General features: G+C 36.2%; 1 protein-coding gene across 1 annotated transcript in view; it reads right to left on the reverse strand.

Annotated features, from left to right (window-relative positions):
* Window positions 1-24,584, reverse strand: part of LOC126759629 (uncharacterized) — a 135,554-nt gene that overhangs the window by 700 nt on the left and 110,270 nt on the right. Inside the window, exons 3-4 of the mRNA XM_050474550.1 lie at window positions 1,862-4,895; window positions 216-331 (exon numbers count right to left, since the gene is read on the reverse strand). Of these exons, the coding sequence (XP_050330507.1) occupies window positions 216-331; window positions 1,862-4,895 (3,150 nt within the window). The remainder of the gene's footprint in view (window positions 1-215; window positions 332-1,861; window positions 4,896-24,584) is intronic.

Below are 24,584 nucleotides of genomic sequence, written 5' to 3' on the forward strand. Positions count from 1 at the left end.
AATTTGTGTGTGTATATGTGAAGGGTGTTTTTTTGTAGAAATATGATGCATATTGTTAAATAATGAACATAATAAATAATATGTTGTGTAATTGTTGTGTGTGAATTTTCGTTTTTTTACGCAATGAAGTGAGGAAGAAGAAGAAAAAATACGATTGAGTTGAGTATTGCTTCACGATTTTCAATTGTATTCTATTTGATTTTCACACGATTTACTTTTGAATTGCCATCGATAATCTCCACTGGCTTGGCCGGCACATAAGCCGAGAGACCCATCAGACCGAAGAGCTCGGGACTATAAAGACTGGATGCTGGCGCAGATGAGTGGGTGCCTGAAAAATCAATAATATTCTTAGTATGAATTCCAAAGCAGCTGTGAGAAGTTTGGTTGGTGCCTATTTAGCCAGTTGTATAAAATTCAGGCACTGTTTCGCAGTTAGATCTCATTCTACAGGATCGGTTATAATTGTTCGGGGCAGAGGTAACAGGTAGCGTACAGGAAAATTTAGCTAATTTTATTTATGGAGGGATCGTCTGAAGGTTCATAAGTATGATTTTTAGTTTGCCATTAGTTTGTGAATTATATCATGTTGAGTGAGGCATTAGGATTGTTATCCTAAGTTTAGACGTGGTGAAATGAGCACCGAAGACGGTGAACGCAGTGGACGCCCAAAAGAGGTTGTTACCGCCGAATACATTAAAAAAGTCCACAAAATAATTTTGGATGCCCGTAAAGTGAAGTTGTTCGAGATAACATGCACTCTAAAGATACCAACTGAACGAGTAAATCATATGTATCATTCACGAATATTTGGGTAAGCTCTGTGCAAAGTGGGTGCCACGCGAGCCCACTTTTGACCAAAAGACATTATAAGTTGATGATTCGGAGCAGTGTTTTCGAATGTTCAAGCTTATTAAAACCGAGTTTAAACGTTGATATGTGACAATTAATGAATCATGGCTCTATCATTCCCCTCCGAAGACCAATCGACAGTCATACGACTGGACTGCACACGATGAACCCGTTCCAAAGCGAAACAGTCGGCTGGCATTGTTAAGGCGTATGTATTTTGGGATGCGTATGGAATAATTTTTATTGACTACCTTTGAAAAGGAAGGATCATCAACAGCGACTATTACATAGCGTTATTAGACCATTTGAAGGACGAAATCACCGTAAAACCAACGCATTTAAACAAGAAGAAGGTGCTGTTTCACCAAGCAATGCACCGCGTCACACGTTAGTGAAAATCCATGAATCGGGCTTCGAATTGCTTCCGCATCCACCGTATTATACAGTTCTAGCGACTATTTCTGTTCTAAGATTATAAAATAATGCTCGCTAGGAAGAAATTTTCGTCGAATGAAGAGGTGATTGCCGAAACTGAGGCCCATTTTGCAGTAAAGGGCAAATCGCACTACAAAAATGGTATCCTAAAGTTGTGGGTCGCTATAATAAGTGCATCACTCTTGAAGGGAACTATGTTCAATAACGAATTTTGCCAAAAAATATGTTCTACTATGGTAGGCCCGGGAATTTTCAATTGATCTGTTGTTTGGCAGATAATGAATGGACCAAAAAGTGAAGGATGCTCATGCATCAAATATATCCTGTAGTCAAGATAAATATACTGCCTTTGATATATGAGACCAGTTAAATTAAATGTTAGACAAACATGAATTTTGAACAGAAAAACAGAGGAATAAAATAACAGCTACTCTCTCAGTTGGATGTCGCTTTCAGTTCACAAAATATCTCATTTTGCTGGTAAACCTGCGAGTTGGTACCCACCGATTAAAATTCACGAAGCTTTTGAAATAAAATCAAAATTAAGCAGCATGAGGTCGAAAAAATTACTTACCATTACCGGGTGTTGGTCTCACTATGAAGCGTGGCGACTTCCTAAAACTGGGCGGCACTTCAGTGCTCGTACTGGTTGTGGTAAGCGTACGTTGCGGGAAGAATCGTGGCTGTGGCGTCACCACATACACCTTCTCGTGTGTTTGTGGCGAAATGGTAACCTTGGCTTTGCGCCAAAGTTCTGCCGGCTCGGCCTGATGGGATTCGGAACCGAGGTGCATGAAATTCGGTGCCGCATGTCCATTACTATTCGGCGGTTGCTGCGTGGTTGTTTGACTCGTTGTTGAAGAGACTGTCGCTGTTTCGCTTTCTAGAGTGTCCAATAAGTGGTTATCCACATCATCGTCTATTTGATTCAGTTCGAAACGCTTCGAACCGCGTTCCAACAGCAGCGATTGCAAATCGTTAACGGATGCTGGCAGCTCCGAAGGTGGTTCAAAAAGACTAATTGTTGTCTTAGGGCGACGTGATGCTGGAGTTGTTGTGGTAAGATATTCAGTTGGTATGTGCTTGGACCGGCCACGTATTGTTGGCGTACTTGGACGATGCGACAGTGAGGTGTACTCTTGCTCCGTCCAGTCATCGATATTCTTTTGCAGCTTGGAGAGATCAAAGCTCGAAGAATTCGTTTTCTGCTGTCTGATTTCATGTTCGCGACGCAGTAGATCGCGTAAATTTGAGGCAAGTATTTTAGTGACATATTTCGTGGTGCGACGCGGTAGCTCGGGAGGTGGCGTCTCCGTAGCCAATTTCGCAGTCACCAATTTGGACTCTTGTTGTTCGTGTATATCCACGCTATTCTGTTGGGCGGACCATTTCTGGAAAGCGGCATTCTGTTGATCGATTTGATTGACTGTCGGCTGTGGACGTGTAGGCTCAAAGGGACGTGGCTTGTTTTTCGTCGTATAAGGGATGATTATTTGATGAACGTCCTTGTGGCGCGCCGGCGCCGGCGGTGGTGGTGTTGGTGGTGACATGCCAGCATATTGACCGCTCGCATCTATGGCACTGTAAGTGGAGGTTGGTGTGGGCGCCGCAGGTGCACCAGTAAATGTGGGCAAGGGTGGCAACGGCGTCACTAACCATGGTGCTGTAGAGAAGGGTAGATCGACGGAATTTGGCTTGTGATTTGAATAATGTTGTGGGGTCACAAACGGCGCAGGCGGTCTGCGCAAATTCAGTTCACTGGGATCACGCGTAAAGGGGCGTGGTTGGTTAAGAAAACCGGGCGCATGTTGTATGGGAGAATCCAATAAGCGTTTTGGTGTTTCACGTTGATCATGCTTTACTTGTTCTGGTCGCGGTGGTTGTTGTGTTTGTAGTGAAGGTAAAAATTGCACTTGTGTATTCCCTTGCACGCGTTCCGTTATGTAGTCCACCTCACCAAGCTGCGACAATTGGGTCGAGAATTCGAACTCGCGTGGTGGCTCCGTAGTTGTGTAGGGGAAGGTTTGTGTCAGCGGCAACCAAGGTCTGCTGTCCAGGTTTTGTTGCTGATGTTGCACCTCGGTTAGATTGTGCGACGAAGCGGATGGAAAGTTGTCTTCACCTTGTGGCTCATAGGGAGCTTTCTGTGGCTCATAATTGTGCTGCTGATATTGCGTTTGCTGTTGATATGGTGTTGTGTAGAAATTTGTGGATGGCTCGTAGTTTGGTTGAAATTGTGTATACTCCGTTTGGGACTGAGTTGTGGTGGCTGGCGAATATTGCACCTGTTGCTGTTGTGTTGCCGTCTGGTAGGAAAGATCCGTTTGTTGATAGATTTGAGACTGTTGTGGTTGTTGTGTTTGCGGCTGGGGAGGTGTTGAACCCTGCGACTGCGTATTAATATATGACTGACTCTGTTGCGGCAGTTGGGTTTGTGGTTTTCCCGCAAAACTACCCAATTCGGTGAGTATTTGCGACGCAGGCAAGTGCTTGTGTAGATTTGGACTGAACGTCTCATGCTGATATGGCACCGTCGCAACCGTCTGCTTGACCGGTTGTGGATTAACTGGGGCTTGCTGCTGTCCTAAGTCAATAGAAGGCGATTGTTCGAACGTGACTGGATATTCGACTGATGAGACGAAATCGGTGATCTGATGGCTCTTTACAATCTCAAAGCTGGGATCATGAACTCGTGTTGGCGTTGAGTATGTCTGCTCTGGACGCACACGATCCGGTTGCAACTCCGAAGGTGCACCGACGTTTTCCGCGAAGTGTGCTGGTTTCGTAGTGGGCAATTGCTGTGCACTGCCGACCGTAGACTCAGTGGTGGTTGTGGAAGCTGCAGGCGTCAAATAAGGCAAACGGAAGGGTTGTGCATTATAAATAGGTGGCAAAGCGTTCAGGCTGAGATTCGGTATGGGCACTGGAAGAAATGGTGGTGCTACAGGAGCTTTTCCCGGTGCAGGTGGTGCTTTGTAGGATCCAGGCAGTGGTTGATATACTGTGGGGAAATTGAACTGTACAGCCCGTTGTCTAACGGGCAACTGTTGCTTCCCAGTGTTGCCAAATGGCAATGGCTGTTGTTTTGTATATTTCTGTGATGCTTGCGCTTCATAGTGTTGTTGTGAGTGCTGTTGTGGCGCCGCAGCGGCGTGCTGATTATTCGCCTGGTATTGTAAACCTTGCGGGAACATTGGCACCCAAGGATATTTATTGCAAAGGTTACAAGGTTTACCATCTGGTCCTAAGGGTGCTTCATAATTGTATGCTTGTTTACCATCCGAGGAGAAACCGTTGGCGATTTGATTTTGTTCCGCCGCTCCGAGGCCGAACCAGCGTGCTATGCGTGACATAAAGCCGGGCGGTTCGACGGCATTGATGGAGGATGTGTGACTAGGCGCCGCCACTGTTTCGGCTGCTTGATGAGCGGGTGCATTTTGATGTTTCAGATGTTGTGGTGTGGGTAATGGTGGTGGCACCAGATAATCTGCAGGGAAATTCTGTTGCTGCTGTATACCCCAGGTGTGTTGTGGCAATAGAGCTGATATACTAATGGCAAGGAGGGTAAGCTGGCAGGCAGAAGGGGCAAGTCGATGCTGAAGTCGCGTCTGCAAATAGAAAAACAAATTCAAATGTTTATTAGTTTATTAAATTAAAATTTTAAATAAATAAATAAATAACGGAACTTAGCAATATTTTTAGGTCAACTTGTGCGAGTAAGGTATGCTTGTGAAAGAACAACTCAAAACCTTCGTTGTAAGACGATTTTGCATTTCAGAAATCCCTTCGGGATCTACAGAATTATAATAAGTCGTTTTGGTTACGGATTGCGACTGTTGATGAAAAATGGATCCATTTCGACAACCCTGAACGTAAAATATCATATATGAAACCTGGCCAACCGTATATCCATGACTCCAAGGTATCTGGTTTATTTGGGATTACAAAGACGTACTATTAACAGCTTCTCAAACCTAGGGAATCAATTACTGGGCAACACGACGGACAACAATTCTTCGAAGCCAGCGATTGCCGAAAAACACCTAAAATTTACAGACACCCCTATCGATTTTTCGCTCACTGTAAGATGTCCTCACCGGAATACGGTTTACATCAAAATAGGCGTTCAAAAATTAGCTTGATTCATTCTTGGCCACCAAGCTGGTACAGTGCTTTGGATAGGAACCCACAATTATCAGAAGGATCGTGAAATGTTCAGCTTCAGAAGGCCAATAGTTTAAAAAATAACATTGTAATGGGTGTTTTTTATACTTGTGGTTTACAATGAAGCAATAATTTTTTCGAATTTAGTCTTTTTGACAGCTTTTACTTTATTTGTACTCAGTTTGGTTCAAATGGTTTCATAATGAGCAAACTTATTCCGGAACATTTGCAAATCGTGCGCTGCGTCCAATATGCGGTCGCCAGTCCAGGAATCGGCTTCATACCATATTTACACTAGTGGATAGTGTGTATCATCAGAGTCAACGAGCTTTGGTTTATATTTCTTCAAAAATGAAACCCGTCATTATGTTACAACCAATGGTCTAAAAGTCATCCTTTACCTGTTTTTCTTAAAGTGTTATATACAGTTAGAATTTTCAAAAAATCGATTTTTTTAATTTTATTTTTTTAATGTTCATATATTAAAGAATACATACAGAAAATTTCATTACAGGCGAATTTGAAAAGACGTTTCAGTGTGCTTGGAAGTGCACTATAAACTTTAAGGGGGCATTCTGGTCTAGAAATTCAAAAAAATCGAAATTTTTTTTTATATTTTCAAAGTTTAACTATTCAAGAATATGTGTACAAGAGGATTTTTCAAAATTCAAATTATTTTCGGAGATATAGGCATTTTTCTGACCCGGCATCCAAACTGGTTCGGCCAGAACTAATCGAACAAAAGACTTTACGCGAAACTTTAAACGCGTTTTTCTCAAAACCAAATTTTTCGGAACGATACCCACGATTTCTCAGGTTCTACTGGACCGATTTACTCGAAATTTTTATAGAGTCTTCTTTATAGGCTTGTCTATGGTTGGAACTAGCCCCATCCCCAAATTTTTATTTTTATTATTTTTAAAAAATTTTAAATAGACAGAAAAAGTGATCAGACAGTCGCCACTTTGTGAAAAAAAGTTTCCCATTTTTCCGTAGTTCCGGCCATTGCGACATTATTCTAGATTAATAATCTTTTTTTTTTTTGGTTTCAGATAACTAGGCGGGTTGAAATCGTGGGTATGGTCACGTGGAAATTTTTAGAGACCCCCACTTCGTTAGCTCATAATTTTTGAAATTTTTTACTTCTTTTAGTTTTTAATTTTTTTCTGTACTCTTCTAAAATTAACAAATAACTAATAAAAAAATGGAAAATTGTCAAATTTTTTTTGAGGAACCGTCAAAAAATTTAGTTTGCTCATTCCTTCGATTATTTACTAGATTTAATATTACTTAAACGGAATCTATCTGGTTTTTTAATTTCAGTGAATCCAGTTAAGAGATACAGTGGTCACCGCAAAACGTCTTTTTTGAGAGGAGCTCCCGGAGATCAGCTGTAGTTCATTTCCAAATGATAATTTAACTAATACTTAGTCTTAAAATAAAATATATATACACATTTATGGATTCATAAATTTAAAAGTTTTCTCAGAAAAAATCTGAAAAACTCGCTTTTACCTTCTAACTGTATATAACCCCTTAAACAAATGTTCAAATTTTAGAAAAATATTAAATGCAAACCTGCTTGTCTTTTGCGAAATGAAATGAATTTTCACAACCAGAGTTCATTTTAAAAATTGAGTACCCCTGTCTTTAGCATGTGTGTATGAAACTTATATGGAGCAAAGGAGTGGAAGTACAAATGACAAACCGGAATCCGCAACCAATGAAAATAACAATCAAAACGTAAATATCATCAACGAGTTTCACTTTCCAAAATGCGAATCAACTTTCTGCCAATCGCCATCCTCCAACCCACCACCACAAAAAATATGATGCGCCCAGTAAACTACTGGATTACTTGCTGGCGTGAGCAAGTGGCGGTCCGTCAGCGCACAGCTATGCGGCAGCTATGTCATAAATTAAGTGATTTTGACATTTTAGAGCAAATTTTCTTACACTCAAGGCGACCGTGAAAAAATGCTACAACAACACAGCCAATAATAATAATCAGCACAACGAACAAGCGTCATTTATACGGCTCATTCGACTCGTATTGGCGCTCATTGAAGCGTCAGTGAAGCGTATCGAAGTGAGCCGGCCGATGGTTAAATAAAAACGTGCAGTTAAACCAGCATTCAAGCTTGAAATTGGTGATGATGTGTGTGTGTGTGTGTGGAATGCACCAAAGCGAGTGTGAGCTTGTAGTATTTGATCCGGTTTCCGCTACGCGTTTACTATGTCGCGTGGTCACTTTTTGCCGGCTTTATATTTTATTGTTACATATATGATATATACGCTGTTTACAGTTAATCTACGAAATATTGCTGGAGTCTAGGTCAGTTTTTCGTGTTTTCGTTTTCCAATTTGTAGTATTTTGATTAAATATTTGATTATTTATTTTCATATGCTTTTCATTGACCGGCTTTGATTGGTTTATAATCTTTTTATTGCCAGACACATTTTATGAAAGCGATTAAATGAAAGAATAAAGTGAAATGACATTACTAAATGTTGGGCTTATTGCATGGAGACGGCGGAAATACTAGGAAAGAAAGATTTAGTGAATCCTTGAAAAGATACACAATATTCGGAGACCTTATAAAAATATATATGTATGTATTAATCGTCAGCATGACGAGCTTAAACAGTCTTTCGTCTGGTCGGTAGCGTGCTCGCCATACAGTTATTATTACAAATGCTCAATAGTATTTAAGTCAGGGCTTGGTTAGGCCATTGTTGGAACTCAATCGATTTTTAATGCGAATTTTCTTTCGCAACCCGACTTGTATGTTGTAGACATCTTGTAAGCTTTATTTCCGCTGCGGACGCTAAATTAGTGTAGCTAAATTAAAACATTTCCAACCGCGAACATTATGGTGCATTGGATGTACTTATTACTTTGGAGATTTTCACTTTTTCCCCAAGCTTTTTCTCTGTCTTTCTTATTTTTAAAACCTGAACAGGGTATATTAAGTTTGGTGAGAAGTTTGTAACACCCAGAAGGAAGCCCTCGGAGACCCTATAAAGTATATATTAAGTATATATTTAAATGATCAGTATGTTGAGCTGAGTCGATTTAGCCATGTCCGTCTGTCTGCCTGTCCGTCTGTGTGTATATATACGAGCTAGTCCCTCAGTTTTTAAGATATAGTTTTGAAATTTTGTAAACATCATTTTCTCTTCAAGAAGCTGCTTATTTGCCAGAACTGCCGATATTGGACCACTATAACATATAGCTGCCATACAAACTGAATGATCGGAATCAAGTTCTTGTATGGAAACTTTTACATTTGACAATGTATCTTCACGAATTTTGGTATATATTATTTTCTAAGGCAACAATGTAATCTCCGAAGAAATTGTTCAGATCGGTTAACTATAGCATATAGCTACCATACAAATTGAACGATCGGAAAAAAGTTCTTGTATGGAAAACTTTTGCATTTGATACGATATCTTCACGAAATTTGGTATGAGTTATTGTTCATAGAAATAATGTAATATTGGAAGAAATTGTTCAGATCGGCTCACTATAGCATCGGAATCAAGGGCTCGTATGGCAAACTTTCGCATTTGACGTGGTATCTTCACGAAATTAGACATGGATTACTGCTTAAGGTAATAACATAATCTCCGAAAAAATTGTTCAGAACGGATCGGATTACTCCACCTGTGAAGGGTATATTAGCTTCGGTGCAGCCGAAGTTAACGTTTTTTTCTTGTTTAATTCAAATTTTCTTTTCGCACTCCAAGTTACTTTTTTCCAACAATTTGGAGGCATTTGATAATACTTTTTGGCAAATTCCAATTGTGCCTTCAAGTTCGTTTTGCTGTTGATAGGGTTTTTGTACTTGTAGCGGCTGGAATAACCATATTCTCCGATTATCCGCTGAATTGTTCGCTCAAAAATGCTGATCCGAAGACACTGATGAACACATCAGGCTCTCGGCGCGCCAGTCCACCATTTTTCTTGAAATTTTGTATCATTTTTTAAATTGCAGCCTTTTTCTAGATTATTTTTTTTTTAGATTTTGTCAAACAGTAAATGTAAATGATCCTGTTTAATCAATTTTAATCAATTGTAACTGATGTTTATTTCTTCGGATTTTGGCATTGAACTATAACCATTTATTAAGATTGAAATGATGTAATTTTATAAAAATTATTTATACACAGTAAATACCGTTAATATTTGCTATCTTACAGTTTGTACCAATATAATGAGTAATTTGTCAATGGTTTAAGTCTTGAAACAAATATTCAAGGAATAGTAAAAAGTCTGATGTAGTATTCATGTGTTTATAGCTAGTATTTAGCAGAAAGTATAAACAGTTATATAATTACCAGATGATATCGAATGAGTATACATTTTAAGCAACTCCAGGTAATGCTAGTGAATAAATGTAAATAATTTTTCTCTTTCTTTTTCCTTTTTTAGCAGAAAGAGAGCTTTATTATATTGATATACCTTAGTTTGTTTAAAGGCTCTTGGAACACTTATTTGCGGAATATACTTTTTTTATTTATTTATAGAGTATAAAATGACAAGTTTTTTGCGTAAAAACTCATGAATCAGCATGAATTTTGAATAAATAAACCCAACCATTTATCGGTAAACAAATTACGATTATAAAAACAAATTTTAGTAAAACATGATAATAAAACACAATAATTATGTCAGACGCTTTATGCTCTTGCAACCTGTTGCTACAGAGTATAATAGTTTTGTTCACCTAACAGTTGTACGTATCACCTAAAAATAAGCGAGGGCTATGTATACTATATATAAATGATCGGGATGACGAGACAAATTGAAATCCGAGTGACTGTCCGCCCGTCCGTTCAAGCTGTAACTTGAGTAAAAATTAAGATATCTTGGTGAAACTTGGTATGAAACTTAGTATTGTATTCCTTAGTAAAAAAATAGAAATACGAGTTCGTAGATGGGCGAAATCGGACCACTGCCACGCCCACAAAACGCCATTAGCCCAAAACTATAAAGTGCCATAACAGTAAATTCAGATATAATTTGGCATAGGGGATTGCAGTAGCAAGGAACAAACAATTTAAAAAATATTTCATATTCTTATGTGACAGTGCGAAAATAGGCGAAATCGGACTACAACCATGCCTACTTTTCATATACCACAATTTTAACTTCGATTTGATTCTTTTACTTTCCAGTACACAAATCAAAAAGCAATTAATATAACGAGATAAAAGTTTGCACTCATAATTCCTATAAAGACCTTTATGACCAAAAAATTTCCAAATCCAACCAAAACTATTCAAACCGCTAGGTACCGAATATGTGGACCCCGTATATATAGACGACTTTTGACCGAAAATATAACTTTGTGTATCAAAAATGGGTTGAATCAGGTCAATACTTCCCTGAGCCCCCATATACCGAATATAAAGATTTGCAAACTTCCGGGTGACATTACACTTCATATATTGGCCAATATTTGTGCTATGTCAACGAAAATTACAGAGCGTGAAAACTTGACCTAGCCCCTATATAACTAACAATCATCCGGCTGACTTTACCCCATGTGATTGGTGTTTGTATGTGAGGCACCTTATGGAAAGTCAGGGAACATTTTTGGAGTATGTCGGATGATAATAGTTGATAGATAAAATCGGGTCGGTATTACCCCAACTCCCATAAACTATATATGCGACCTGGTCTACGAAAAGGGGGCTTAGGTGTCAAAAAAAGGAGAACAATTAATGAGATAACGAGAAACTGACGATTATTTTTAACAGCTTTTCCCAGAAAACTTGTTTTCGCACGTTAGCCCCCTTTTCGTAGACCAGGTCACATATAATGATTTTCGTTTTTCTAACAAACTTTTTGCTGAATTTGTCGGTCAGCGTATGAGTTATTTAGAGAATATATACATATAAAATTAGATTCCGATGCTCTGTTTAACGTTTTACATATTAAGGTATTTCCATGGCTTTGATTCCTGCAAGTTGCAAGAATATGAAATGTTTTGTTACTCCCGGACTTAGCCCTTCCTTACTTGTTTCATTATATTTTTTGGAAAATTTACTAATCAATATTGTTTACTACATTCAATTAGCATTGCTAACATCCACAGAAATAGTATTTGTTTTACATTCGATAACTACGCCGTGTTATTTCAATTGGATGAGTAACCGCAATGCTTTAAAAACATCAATATACATATGTCAATCAAGTTTTTATGCACGACAGTTTGTTATCAAATGTCAATGTAGTTATTCAAAAATGGTGGGTGTATTCAATTATTATTGACCAAAAATAACTGGCTTTGAGTTAAGTATTGTACTAAGTATATTATATAATATTGCATGCTTTGTTATACGCTGAACAGGGTATATTAAGTTTGTCACGAAGTTTGTAACACCCAGAAGGAAGCGTCGGAGACCCTATAAAGTATATATATAAATGATCAGTATGTCGAGCTGAGTCGATTTAACCATGTCCGTCTATCTGTCTGTCCGTTTGTCCGTCCGTCTGTATATATACGAACTAGTCCCTCAGTTTTTAACATATCGTTTTAAAATTTTGCAAACGTCTTTTTCTCTTCAAGAAGCTGCTCATTTGTCGGAACTGCCGATATCGGAGCACTATGACATATAGCTACCATACAAACTGAACGATCGGAATGAAGTTCTTGTATGGAAAACTTTCACATTTCACAATGTATTTTCACAAAAGTTGGCACAGGTTATTTTCTGAAGCAACAATGTAATCTCCGAAGAAATTGTTCAGATCAAGGGCCTGTATGGAAAACTTTCTCTTCACGAAATTTGGCATGGATTACTGCTTAAGGTAACAATATGATCTCCAAAAAAATTGTTCAGAACGGATTACTATGCCATATAGCTTCCATACAAACTGAGCACATAGTTACTAACAGAAATGCACCTGTGAAGGGTATTTAGCTTCAGTGCAACCGAAGTTAAGGTTTTTTCTTGTTTTAGTATTAATTTTGAAAATGTCGAATGAGTATAAAAATCTAAAAAAATGAATTTATACCAGTCCCTTATTTAATTTTTGGAAAAAATAAAGTTTTTTGGTAAAGAAAAAATTTTGCAAAATTAAATTTTTTTCCTATGAAAATCGAATTAAAGTAATTTTTCATACATAGATGCATTTTTGAAAATTATTTGTAAATATCTTTCCAAAATTTTCTTTAGCCCGCCAACCACATTCTCTACCACTTCCTGATTATTTTTCTCTACTATTAAGTAGAATAGAGTACAAAGATATTATTTTTTGCCATTTAATAATTGTATTAAACTATAATAAAAATATTTTAAATCCTCCTAAGTTTACAGGAGAGAAAAGGACAGTATACAACGGAGATTGTACTCGTATTGAAAAAAAAAATCATATTTGGTTCTAACTTGGTTATGGGTATACAAGTACTTGAATGATGGCAGAGACTGAAAATTTTGTAGATATATGTATGTATGTAATAAACTATGGCAGGTCCTATTCAATAGAAAACTCAATTTCGATTCTTTTGATGATACGTTGTTTTGCATTTTAAGTGACGATAGCAAAGTGATCTTCGAAAGAGCTTATGATTAAAGCTTTTGCATTTTAGAAAAATACTCAGAGAACAAACACGAACGCATGCCAGTGACGCACTTAACAACACTTATCAACAACAAAACAGCTTTATACTTGTATTATAAGCAAAAAGGAAAACTTCTTAAATAAACAACAAACAGTAGTCCAAAGCAACAGATATAAGAATCAAAGGCAGATATTTAACTCAAATGTGTCAAAAAATTCTAAAAGGTTATTATTGAAAAAAATCAAATGAATGAATATTTTCGATTTGTACATAATATTATATTGTATGAAATATATACGAGTATATATGTATATATCCATGTATTGAGTATGAAGATAAGCAGCTGTGGGCCCTTGAAATCTTTTGTTGTCATGTCCGTGGTATATTTCCACTTCTTACGTCCGTTCATACAATATACGTAAGTATTCATGAACAAAATATCTAATCTTTAAAGCACTTATCGCAAGAAAATAAGCTCTAAATTTTTTTGTAAAACGGTAGGTTAAGTATTCTTCGAATTTTGGTAAATTTATTTTAAAGTTCATTTTGAGGTGTTTCCAAGGCTTACGTTAGATTACATACTTCGTATATTATTACGTAGTATGTGTCCATGTCGTATACGTAACATTATTGGGTGGACAGTGATGCAAGACAGTAAGATGATGAATTAAAATGTTTATTAAAGCAAAATGTAAATATATATTTTTGCGAATTGCGCATGAATTTAAACTGAGAAAGCTTAGAGGTTAAGTTAGTAAGAAGTCCATAGAATAATAATATCAATAAAAAAGTGAAACAAAAAACTTGTTTGCCGTTGAAACCCTGACAATCAATAATTCAACGTGGTCACTAAAAACCTGAAACATTAAACTTGTTTGCCCTTGAAACAATCAAAAATTCAACGTGGTCACCAGCCAGCTGCTGTAATGCTTCCGTGGGGTGTCTTCTGTAAAGGCGTTACAGCTTTTCAGTTTTGTGAAAGAGGGGTTAATACTGGGGCAAAAGCTTATCAGCAGAGTGTTTTAAAGGGCGTGGAGAGTTTTGAATTTTCCAACAAAATTCTGCTCCAGTACACAAGGTAAAAACTACCCAGTAAAGGCTTAAAAGCAATATTTTTGGTTCCATTGTACTACCTTAGAGAAATTTGGGGAGTCTTTGGTTCCTTTTGGCGGGATAAAGACCATTAGGGGGGACCAAAAACTAAGCTATCGAATTAACGTACCTATATACAGAGAAAAAATATCGCTACAGGAAAAACTAAGCTTAATTTTGTAAGATATCGGTGAGTAGAAAAGTCTGTTTTCATTGAAACTAACATCATTTTTGAACAGTTCAAGATAGAATTATTTACTTTGCGGACTTTTGTTGAGCATAAAGTTTCCTTTGAAATCTAACTCAAGCGTGTTTTTATACCCTTAACAGAATATATTAAGTTTGCTCCGAAGTTTACAACACCCAAAAGGAAACTTCGGAGACCCTATAAAATATGTATGTATGTATATAAATGATCAGTATGACGAGCTGAGTCGATTTAGCCATCCTCGGCAGTCTGTCCGTCCGTCTGTATATGCACGAACCAGTTCGCAGTTTTTGGGATAACGATCTAAAATTCTTCTCTGTTCTTTTCCTCCCAAGAAGCTGATCATTTGTCTGAACCGCTGATATCGGACTATTAAAGCATATAGTTGTCATTCTAAATGAACAATCGGAATCAAGTGCTTGCTTGGACAAAACTTTCATTTGACAAGATGTCTTAACGAAATTTGGCTTGGGTTTTTGTCTAAGGCAATGGTGTAATCTCCGAAGAAATGAATCGATATAGCATATAGCTGCTATACAAACTGAACGATCGGAATTAAGTTGTGTCAAGGAATCCTTTTGTATTTGTGAGGGTTATTATAGCTTCGGTGCAACCGAAGTTTACGTTTTTTGTTTTGTTTTGAAAAAATAGATATAAAATTGAAAATGTTCTTATTAAAAAATTGATTAATATAAAATAGTTAAAAATAACGTTTATAACTAGATTTGTCAAGAAAAAAAAACGTTCTTATACTGCTGTTCTTCATTGCTCTTCATAATTATGCGCATTTAAGCCATTTTGTGTGGTAGGTAAAGGTATATTCTCCAGATAGTACACAAATGATGTTTTATTAGAATTGCGTGAGAATTCTGCACAGTAGACGTAAACAAAATAATTATCTTTCTTATTTGCCAATGTTAATCTTGTTTACCTCTTTCACCTGTATATGAACATACAAACATATCTCTAGACAAACGAAAAATAAACTAGTTGTAAACATATTTTGAACTAAAATCTTCATGAGTAGTACCAAAACTAAAAACTAATATATCTTTCTTATTTTCTTTATCTGTCATAAATATGTAACATGACACTTAATCTTGTTTTAAGTATCCGTAAGTAACTTTGTGTACAATACTGTCCGCCTTAGGTGGTCCAAAAATGTAACTCATAGATTGTAAGATGAATCTTCCCACTTGTAACATATGTCCTACATATGTCCTATCTCACGTGGATTGTAGATATACTTCCTAAATGTAAGATTATTTTGAACTAAAAAATATTGTATTTAAGAAAATGTAATAAAGAAAACGAGGCAGTTGACCACGGGCAGTTGCCCGTAGTTGCCCACGAGAACTCAAACGGAGTTTTTAATTTACATGTACATACATGGGTACATATGTACTTACATGGGTACATTGTTTGGCAGATTACAGTTGTTGGTTACGTAATTATCGGTAATTGATTTGAATACCAAGTACTGTTATGTTAAGTAGCCAATTGAAGTGTTAACAAAATGTAAACAATTTATATGTTTCACGAGACTTACACACACACGCACGTGTAGTTGAAGAATCACACATCCAACAGCAAGTGTCATTGTTTTTTTTTTAGTTTTGGTGTTTTTGTATATAAGTGAAAGTGTTGCTGTAAATAAAATGCCGTTAATGTTTCGTACGCATTTTGCATTTTTAACGCCACAAATGCGGTCAACACTCGCAGATGTGGCAACACTTGGGCATTACAGTTGACGGTGGAAAAACAACAACATGTTCAAATAATAACAATTCAGGGCACAGAGTGGAGGTGCAAATGCTAAATAAATATTCCGCTACATTGCGAGTATTTCGCATAAATCCTCTCGTTTGGTGTTGTTGTTGCCGTTGTAAGTTTTTGTAGTGCAATTATTATGTTGAGCATGTCAACACTTAGTGTACATGTGTGTGAGTAGTATGTGTTTAATTTTTACGCCTTGGCTTGCTTATGGTTGGCAACGCGGTCGGAATGACCCAACATGGAATGTTTGAGGTTTAAAGTAATCGTTGGAGCATATAAAAATATACATACATACATATAATTAGAGTAAAGCAAAAAAATTGTAATACCCAACGCATTGACCACACTTCTACTTGATCTGATCTAAACAATATACTCATAGATTGTAGCGTTGCTTGGAACAACAATCCATGCCAAAATGTGAGAATATTATATCAGGTCAAAGGTTTTTCATACAAGGACTTTATTCCGATCATTCAGTTTTTTGGGCAACTATATCTTATAGTGGTCCGATATAGGCGGTTCCGGCAAATGAGCAGCTTCTTAATCAGAAAAGAACATATGTAAAATTTCCGATCGATATCTCAAGAACAGGTCGTATACGACTGTGAGCAAAAAATAGTAAGACTTTTTAATTAAAATTTCGCGCAAAAACCCATTTGTCAAAAGGTTTTTTTTTTAGGTCCACGTCCATGTTGATAGCCTTCCTACATGAACTGATCATCAACACTTCAATAAAATAAAGAAATTGGTGCTTGAGAATCGACTATTAATAGTCAAAGATCTTACGAATGTTGGAATGTCGGAAGGATCAGTGAAAGCCTTTTGAATTATATTTGGGCCAAAACAACAGTGAAAGCACGATTGGTTACAAAATCATTCAATTTTTTCGAATAACAGCGTTGCATTAACGTCTGTGAAACAGTATTTTCCGGCCACCAGGACGTCATGAAGCGTATTATTACCAGCGATGAGTCTTGGATCTATGCTTACTACCCGAAAACAGGCGATCATTCGGCCGAATATCGTGACAGAGATGACCCGAAGCCGAAAAACCACGACAAAGCAGGTCAAAAATAAAGGTTATATTGACAGTTTACTTCGATTATCGAGGTGTGGTGCACTCTCAATACTATTTAAGTGTTATGCGTCGTTTGCGCGAAGCTATTTGTAAAAGGAGGCCAGAATTTGGGCGGAAACTCTTCGTTTTTGCACCACGACAATGCACCGTCGCATACTGCATTGATTTTTTCTGAGTTTTCGCAAATTTTCAACAAATATCGTATTGCTTTCATCGTATTCGCCTTATTTAGTTCCGTGTGACTTCTGGCTATTCAGCAAACTCAAACGACTGCACCGGGGAAACCGTTTATAGTCAATTGAAAACATTAAATGTGAATAGCGCTTTGGAGGTTATTCCTGAAGTTGACTTTGATAACAGTTTCACAAGTGTATTGTTAGCAAGGGGAAATATTTTGTGGGAGACGACATAGATATTGAAGAATAAATTCAGAAGTTTAAAGTTATGAACAAAGTCTTACTATTTTTTGCTCATCGTAGTATGCAGACAGAAAGGCGGCCATGTCTAAATCTTCCAATATAAATTAATTCCGTCTGATATCACTCAAACATTGCTTTTGATAATTGAGCTCATTTTGCAGATTTCCTCTGACATTTGAAAATATCAGACCAAAGTCATACTAACGGTGAAATATACATACATATAATGAACATGGACTAGTTATAGTTACCATTTCACTTATGGTATAACCAGTACATTACTCTAAAATTTAGCGTAGCATATAAAATATGCGAAAAAAATATGTGTGTGTACACATATGTATGTAACTGCAAATTTTATAAAAACTTGGTAATTGCTATAAATTTGCCTAAGCGTTATAGGCGGTTCAAATCATATGTATAGCTTTGCTGGCTGTTTCGACACAATTGTTAATACCATGTTGCAGAGAGGTTTGTACAGATTATAGGTCAGTTGATGACAACTATAATAAATGATGGTACCATTTTTACCACATTTCTTGTGTACATTCCTACTCAGTTATGTAATAGAGACATATCATTACAAATACATATGTATATTTAACTACATAAATATTGCAAAATTAAACTTATACATACATATATGTATAGTCTATATATATATACATACATATAGTATGTATATAAGCTTAATTTTGCAATTATCGTTTTTATATTATAAATAAAAAGTATAAATATACTTCTATAAGATTTTTCTTTAAAGCAAATCGACTTTTTAGATTAAAATATTATGTAATAAACGTGACTTGGCAATTCGTTAATTAGTTTTTAGGTCAAAATAAAAATAAACTTGAACATGTGAAATATCTATTACTTAAACTATTCTTCGAATTAATCCTTCCAATTGCCTTAAAAAACTTTCCATCAAGTTCCTACAGTGTACACGACGCTGAAACTCAAAAAGAATTATTGAAATATTGAAAGTATTTATAAATAAATGTTTATCTTCCTCCACTATCAAAAATATTTACAGCATGTGTAGTATACACATAATGATCACTATCAAAACACGTGCAAAACCGTCGCCTGATCTAAGTTTTACTTTTTAGTGTATTTTTGGCTTGCTGAAAAACAGCAAGATCTCGAGTGCCGCAAGTCTATCAGATTGAAATGTTAACATGTTTTGAACAAAAACTATCACACATGTATAGTTTATCATTTTGAATCTCAATACACTTACGACAATTATTTATTTCATTAATTAGCAAGAAAGTTTTTTTTTTTAACTCTTGAAGAACCGAATTTAGGATCAATACACTATGAGCTTCAATGTTAAATATTTTTTATCGCCAAGGTTACTTCAATCGATAGCCAACAATTAAAATGATAGAGAGTTTGAGTTAATGTTTTTTAAAAAACAACTGCAAATGATTAAAAAAAAAACATTTTTTATATATACATTGTGAGAAAAAGCACCCGGAAATTGTAATTAAATTCCCCGGGTAAATGATATTTAAAAAAATGATTTGCTAAGTTAGTAATTACTACGCCAAATGTGAGCGCTATTGTCCCGTTCTGGACGACCTTCGACCTCTTCAACTGATGAAAATATAAAAAAATTAAGGAAGATGGTGCTTAAAAACCGTTAGGCAAGTGTTAGAGAGGTGGCAAGAGAGCACGACATTTGTCCCGAGTTTTTTCGAATGATTTTGATCGATACTTTGGGAATGAAATGCGTTCAACACGTCCCGATAAACCTAATTTTTTTTTTTCAAAAAGTGTACCGTAAAGAGGTCTCTTTGGACATGCTTGATCGTGCGAATTCCAATCCCACATTCATGGGGAGAGTTATAACCGCCGATGAGACATGAGTTTATGAGTTTAACATGCAAAGAAGTCAACAATCATCGGAATGGAGTAAAAATACGAGCCGAAACCAAAGAAACCACAACAAAGCCGCTCAAAAATCAAGGTGATGCTTTGATGATTTTTCGATTTTGGTAGTTTGGTGCATCAAGAATTTGTTCCAAAGAGACAGACAGTCATTGCGGAGTTCTATGTATTTGGTCATATTGAGGCGTTTGCGTGAGAACAGCCGTCGAAAACGGCCGGAATTGTAGAAGAAAAATTAAAGCCAAAATGAATACCATTGATCAACCACTGTATTCACCAGATTTGGCTCTGTGCGATTTTTTCTTTTTCCTCAAACTGAAATTGCTGCTCCTTGGGACCCGTTTTCAGTCGATCGAAAAGATAAAAAAGTGCTTATGAAAGTGTTTCGAGGACTGGAAAAGTCGTTGGCATAAGTGTATAACATCTGGTGGAGATTACTTTGAAGGTGACAAAATAAATATTGATGAAGAATTAAACATTTTGCGTTTTATTTACAATTTCCGGGTACTTTACGTACAATGTAAATTGTAAGGAAAATTGGTTGTTAGTAGTTTACAAAAGAATACGCATCTACTAACGAATTTCACAATCATGATATATGCCAAAGGAATGTGCAATGTGTTTACACTTACTTGTTTAGATTTTCCAAATTATTTATTGATTTAGAAAACTACAGATAACACCTCAAATGTGTTAGTAAGCAAAACGATTTCGACAACCACTCACAAATTTGATAACTCGCTTGAAGTAATAAACTAAATTAATTCCAAATTGATATCTAAACTTACTTTCAAAGCAATTTATGGACAAAATACATTCAAAAAAACTTGAAAGGTTATGAGTAATTGCTAAATGTGGAAATCAATATGACTTACACAAAATCAATATCATAAAAGAAAGCGTGAACTGTTTTCTTCATATGTTCTTGTGTACAATGAGAGATATTATAGTATAGACCAAGAAATATCTACAAGTACATATTGTATAATTGAGATCCGACGTGAATTATTACTCCACATATTGTTCGCTCGATATCGCTTAATGCAGGTATAAACTTTTAAGTTTGATAAGCTCAACGAACTTCCGCTAGTATATACACCACTGCGGTCGGATGTTTGATATGGGAACCATTGTTGTGTGCATACCGATAACCGGCAGTGAAGTGGTCGGAAGAAAAAGTACCACAAAACAATAACAAGTAATCAAATAGGTAATTGCGGTTATTTATGACTTGAAATAAAACTTTTTTTCATATTTTGAAATAAGACAATAAAATTTGCACCTTTGAGGGAGTCACTGCATGTGATATCACATAAATTGTGATATTATAATTAATTATGAAATACATATACCGAATTTTTTTGATATTTTAATCTTATTTATATAAAGTGAGCAAATAACACAGCAAGGCGTGCCTTTATAACGATTTTTATTTATAAAATGTATTTATAACAAGTAAGGAAGGGCTAAGTTCGGGTGTCACCGAACATTTTATACTCTCGCATGATAAAGTGATAATCGAGATTTCATTATACGTCATTTACATATTTTTCAAATACCGTATTTTTGTAAAGTTTTATTCCGCTATCATCATTGGTTCCTAATGTATATACTCGTATTATACAGAAAAGGCATCAGATGGAATTCAAAATAGCGTTATATTGGAAGAGGGCGTGGTTGTGAACCGATTTCACCCATATTTCGTACGTGTCATCAGGGTGTTAAGAAAATATTGTATACCGAATTTCATTGAAATCGGTGTAGTAGTTCCTGAGATATGGTTTTTGGTCTATAAGTGGGCGAGGCCACGCCCATTTTCAATTTTTAAAAAAAGCCTGGGTGCAGCTTTCTTCTGCCATTTCTTCCGTAAAATTTAGTGTTTCTGACGTTTTTTGTTAGTCGGTTAACGGACTTTTAGTGATTTTCAACATAACCTTTGTATGGGAGGTGGGCGTGGTTATTATCCGATTTCTTCCATTTTTAAACTGTATATAGAAATGCCTGAAGAAAACGACTCTGTAGAGCTTGGTTGACATAGCTATAGTAGTTTCTGAGATACGTACAAAAAACTTAGTAGGGGGCGGGGCCACGCCCACTTTTCCAAAAAAATTGCGCCCAAATATGCCCCTCCCTAATGCGATCCTTTGTGCCAAATTTCACTTTAATATCTTTATTTATGGCTTAGTTATGACACTTTATAGGTTTTCGGTTTCCGCCATTTTGTGGGCGTGGCAGTGGGCCGATTTTGCCCATCTTCGAACTTAACCTTCTTATGGAGCCAAGGAATACGTGTACCAAGTTTCATCGTGATATCTCAATTTTTAGTCAAGTTACAGCTTGCACGGACGGACAGACGGACGGACGGACAGACAGACATCCGGATTTCAACTCTACTCGTCACCCTGATCACTTTGGTATATATAATCCTATATCTGACTCTTTTAGTTTTAGGACTTACAAACAATCGTTATGTGAACAAAACTATAATACTCTCCTTAGCAACTTTGTTGCGAGAGTATAAAAATACTTTTAGGTACAGTAAGGAACATTTTTATGTAAACATAAAAGCTTTTCTTCCCTAATATCTCTGAGAGAAGTGAAATAGAGTAACAACAACAATTAAACAGTCACTGAGCTCTGTGAGAGAGAGAGAGTACATAAGTAAGAGGAGACTAAGTGATAAAGCTGCTATATATGGGTACTACAAAGGAAAATACCAAAATTGCAGACATATTATAGCTGCAGTTTTGAATTCTAAAAATGTTGTTTTCCAAAAGGTCATTGAAAAAATGGAACGAAAAAATGTTCTTTATCGAAAAAAATAGTTTTGGTTAAGTTAACCAGAAATTAACTGTCAGATGGCTTCTAACCAGACACATCACTTGCAATGAGAGGTTCTATAATATAAATCATTAGGTAATATTTCGAAAGAATTTAAAAACTAACATAAATACAAACGGATATGCATTCAATAGTCAGTCGAAAACAGCTCTAAAGAAATATCGCCAAGCAAATATTATTGCTTATATTTAATGTCGCTTATCTGTGGATTTATGAGCGTGCATTGTTTTCTGTAATTAATTTCAAATTAACATTGGCCACGCTTATGGAAGGTTTAGCTAACCGCCAGCAACTAACCGTCCACTTAGCCAGACCATATGCCAGACGGTTGCAACTTCGCGGCCAAACAATTGGCTAGCAAGGTTATTGCCATCAGGACCTGTTACGCTGCCAACAAAAAACACATATATACGCACATATATACGCACATATACATATATATATATACATATTTTGTTTTACGCATGCGCTATCGCCACTGTAGGTGTTTTCATAGTCGGCGAAATTTGAATGATTGACGTGTTAGATAAAAGCGGTTTTTTAGTGCGATTTTCAATTTTTGTGTTTGTTGTTGTGGCTTTCGATTTCTTGAGTTGTGATTGACGTTAGATGGCGCTTTGTTGGCAACCTGCGAGTCAACACATTTTGCACATTTATTGGAGTGGGTTGTAAAACACTTGTTGACATAAATAAATGCACCCACGCCTATGAATGAATTGAAACAAAACACAAAAGATAATTAATTATGAATCAGTATTAGCGAAATATTTGCACAACAGTGTAAAAAAATCCCATGCGTTATCAATTGATATGAGACTTGCAAGTGGTCCGCCAAAAACAAAAAACTCAAAATAATCTAGTGCAGTCACAAGGGGTCTGCAATTTTATCAAATACGTGCAAATTATGATAACAAAAAGTATTTTCAAAAGAAATTGATTTCCTAAGAAATGCCTTGCCGAGGAAACGGTAAGGCAACTGCATACAGTGAGTATGAATGAGCGACGTCAGCAGATGATCAGAGTTAAAAACGAATAGCTAAAAAATGCCTTACAAAAAATTTCTTTCGAACTGATGACGGTAACTGTCAAACACTGCAAGCAAGCGGGCTTTAAAAGTTTGATTAATGTTGGATAGTAATATTTTTTCTTTTGCTTCGATAATTTAAAATGTTGTAAAAACAAAGAAGTATAAATTTTCTGTTACTATCATGTAATTATTCGAAAATATACCTAATGGTTTTGTGAACATATGATTTGGCGAAAATTCATGATCGATTTCGATCTTATATTTTGATACATTTTTAACATGTCCAAAACTTTTCTTATCCGTGATTTTCCCGATCATACTCCAAGATGTAAGAAAGAGGGGTTTTAATTAAGACGAAACTTGTTAGTTGAAATATAAAAAAATGGACATTCGTTGGAATATAGACAAAATTCGTGTTCCATATTTTACTAAATTTTATTTATTAAAAAGCAATTATCTATTTGAGGACGCTTTGAAAAACAAAAAGAAGAAACACGTGTGTACATATATAGCAGTACACCATAGTTATAATATGTAACGGCTGATCCAAGTAGAGGTACTTTTTTCAATTGCCTTTTTGTGACAGATCACGCATTGGTCGTGATCTTCTGTCATGTTATTTTTGCTCAGTGTTGTTCGGTATCTCATCATGGAAAGAATTACACCTGAACAACGTTAACAAATCTCTCAACTTTATTACGAAAATTCAGGTTCTATAAAGAATGTGTTACGCGCGCTTCGCACAAATTATTGCCAATATAATCAGCTTACTGAGCGTACTATTCCCAACACCATCTCCCAACTTGAGACCCAGCATTCAATAGACCGCAGTGAAGAAAATATAGCAGTCGTAACTAAGAGTGTACACGGAAACCTTGGAGAGTCGATTTACGCCGTTCGAAGCAACTTGAACTGACGTGTGGAAGGATTTTACGTCGAGATCTTAAATTAAAAGCGTACAAAATACAGTATGTGCAAGAATTGAAGCCATTCGACTTTCGCTCGCTAAGAACTCTTGAAAAGTTCCAAGAAGATCCGACGGTGGAATCATCTGTCCATATTTCTTCAAAAATTATGTTGATGAGAACGTAACCTTTAATGGCGGCCGTTATCACGCCATAATAACCGACTTTTTGATGCCTGAAATTGAAGCTCGGCGACATTTGGTTTCAACAAGACGGCGCCACTTTCCACTCATCACATCGATTAATGGATTTAT

This window comes from Bactrocera neohumeralis, chromosome 5, assembly GCF_024586455.1.
Source record: "Bactrocera neohumeralis isolate Rockhampton chromosome 5, APGP_CSIRO_Bneo_wtdbg2-racon-allhic-juicebox.fasta_v2, whole genome shotgun sequence".
NCBI classification, from domain to species: Eukaryota; Metazoa; Arthropoda; class Insecta; order Diptera; family Tephritidae; genus Bactrocera; species Bactrocera neohumeralis.